Source organism: Aptenodytes forsteri, unplaced genomic scaffold (assembly GCF_000699145.1).
Source record: "Aptenodytes forsteri isolate BGI_AS27 unplaced genomic scaffold, ASM69914v1 Scaffold422, whole genome shotgun sequence".
NCBI classification, from domain to species: domain Eukaryota; kingdom Metazoa; phylum Chordata; class Aves; order Sphenisciformes; family Spheniscidae; genus Aptenodytes; species Aptenodytes forsteri.
The window spans coordinates 588,517-591,131 of NW_008795687.1; the positions used below are offsets into that span (position 1 = coordinate 588,517).

At 67.4% G+C, this 2,615-nt stretch overlaps 1 protein-coding gene across 1 annotated transcript in view; it reads left to right on the top strand.

Moving 5' to 3' along the window:
- The window catches only part of HM13 (histocompatibility minor 13), a 13,390-nt gene extending 10,790 nt beyond the window's left edge, over nt 1–2,600 (top strand). The window contains exon 12 of the mRNA XM_009282779.1: nt 2,312–2,600. Coding sequence (XP_009281054.1) covers nt 2,312–2,393 — 82 coding nt within the window. The 3' untranslated portion in view covers nt 2,394–2,600. The remainder of the gene's footprint in view (nt 1–2,311) is intronic.
- The last annotated feature ends 15 nt before the right edge of the window (nt 2,601–2,615 follow it).

The window sequence follows — 2,615 nt, forward strand, 5'->3', positions numbered from 1 at the left end:
CAGCGCAACTGGGGCGTGGTGGTGAGCCAGCTGCCCTCGCCTCCTTCCCCTCCCCTGGGAGACGCAGGTATGCGTGTTCCCACCGGGCTGTCAGCTGGGCCGGCTCCCCAGCCCTGCCGCACCTGCCCGTCCTTTGATGTCTGCTTCTGACGATCGCTGCTGCAGGCGCCGAGTGTCCTGGGATCGTCCTTCCTGTGCACCTGGGATCCTGCAGCCGCTCTCCCCAGCGCCGTGACTCACCAGCTGACAGCAGCACCACCTCCCGCGCTAGGAAACTGGGGAGAGACCAGCTGCGAGTCCGGCCCGCCCGGCAGCAAGGCGGCCCAGGGGAGCCTGGCAGCCGGTCACGGGGGGCTAATGCCCCCGCAGAGCATTAGCACGAGCTGCTCCAGCAGCAAAGCGCTGCCCACTGTTGTTTGCTGAGCGCTGCCAGGGCAAGCGCGGGAGGCTGGGGGGTTGCAACCGTGACGGGCACTGGGGTCGGACCCCCTTGAAGTCGCTCCAGCTGCAGGCAGAGGAAGTGGGACGCGATGGGACTCGTGCCTGGAGGGCAGTGGCTCCCACCGCAGGAATCCCACCAGGTGTAGCTCCCCTGCGTGGTTTTGGTGCGTCCTGCTCCTCCCCACGCTGACGGCAGCCCGGAGCTGGCAGCTCCCCTGTGGTCTCTGCCGACCAGCTGCCTGCACACAGTGAGCTGCCTGCACGTGGTGTCTCGCAGCAGCCGTTGGCTCCCCTGGGAGAGGGCAGCGAGGGTCTGACGCAGTGGCGAGTACAAGACAGCGCTACGGGGAGGGTGGGAGCGGGCAGATCTGTGCTGCAGGCCTGGGGAAGGGGCGCCGATGGAGCGGAGGTGGGCGACATCGGGATCAGTTTTGCGGCTCCCAGCCTTGCCGAGCCTCCCTGGGCAGGCAGTAACCTTCGCTCTGCCTCCGTCAGCAGTGGGGAACCCGTCCCGCCGCTCACACCTGCTGCAGGCGCGCTGTCCTCGAGCGGCAGGAAGGGTTCTGCCGCATCGGTCTGCTGCCTGCACAGCCCCTGGGCCGCTCTGCCGCTGCCTTCCTGGTGCCCAGGCTTGCTCTCCCGTGGGCTCCGTCTGCCTGGCTCTACTCATGCCAGCGGGAGCTGCCTTCTCCGCGCGTCTCGGCCCTCAGTCTTCCGTGCTGGAGCCCTGCCCTGGGGTCTGCAGGCAAGGGGAGTGCAGGCAGGAGCCTGCCAGCACGGCCCCGTGGCCACCCCAGCCTGAGTTAGTGGGTGCCAGCAGCTGGAGGGGACAGCAGGCTGCCTGCACAGGGTGGCGGGTCTGCAGCAGCCTCGCTCCAAAACTCTTCTGCTTTTTCTCTCTCTTCCCCCCCAACCCCTTTCCTTTCTGTCCTCGTCTTCCCCCTGTCCCCTCCTGCTTCCTCTCTCTCCTGCAGCTATGAATCCTCTGCTGAAATCTTGCCACACACACCACGACTTACCCACTTCCCCACCGTGTCCGGCTCGCCGGCCAGCCTTGCTGATTCCATGCAGCAGAAACTGTCCTGTCCCCGCCGACGCCGGCAGCAAAGCCCTAGTGCCATGTAGCAATCGCACGCGGTGCCCTTTCTCTGTCTGTCACTGGCCAGGTAGGGGCTGGTCCCGGCTCTCCCCTTTCCCCGGTCAGAGGCAGTAGCTGTCGCCTCGCTGCTGCGGGCCGGCTTCTCTCCCTCTCTTTGAGGGGAGACTGTGAGGGGGGAGAGGATTTGACATCTCTGCCCTCGTCGTGCTTCCTGCTGGAAGGCAGCGCTCCCAGGTTTCCTTTGCAAGGGCCCCGGGGATGGTGCTGGGGGGCTTTGCAGCCAGAGGAGTGAGTCCCTGGGGGGGATCGCCGCTGTCGGTCTTGCTGCAGCTCCCCCCCGCTAACTGGCCTCGCTGGCACCAGTGCTCAGCATGGCAGCGTGGGGGGAAGCGACGTGCTGTTCGGGATATCCGACGGTGCTCTCGGGAGCGACGACGGGCGCTGACAGGCGGATGGACCCCCCGGGCACGGAGCTGGCCTGAGGGCTCGGCGGGGGAAGCCCCAGCCCCTGGCTGGGTGCACCCCATCCCTGGAGGTGTCCGGGGGGGTGTCGCAGCGTTCATCTCCCCGCCTGGGCTCTGCCCCGTCAGGTTTCCTACACTGGGGGGGCTGATGGCTGGAGCCCACCCCTCCTCGGCACGGCCTGGCCGCTGCAGCAGGGCAGACCCCGAGCCTGCCGCCCCGGGCTGGGCTGTCCTTGCCTGGCACAAGTCTGTCCCCAGAGAAGGTCTGGCCCCACTCACTCCTCCCTCTTGTCCCTCTCGTCCCCAGCTACGAGGAGAGCTCTACCCCCAAGGAGGTGCCGGGGGCCTCCAAAGAAGAGACGACAGAAGCTGCCAAGAAGGAAAAGTGACCTTGCCCACAGGCCGTGCCCAGCGGCGCTGGGCTGGGGCCCTTCCAGACCCTCCGCAAGTGACAGACGACGAAACAATTGTGCAAGAGCATCGTGTTGTGTGTGTCGGAGCAGCCACCCAGGTGGGGTATCGATGTACGCCGCATAGCCACCCCCCCGCCGGCCCCCCGGGGCCGCGCCGCCGCCCCCCCGCCTGTTTATCTCCTGCGGGGGTACAAGGTG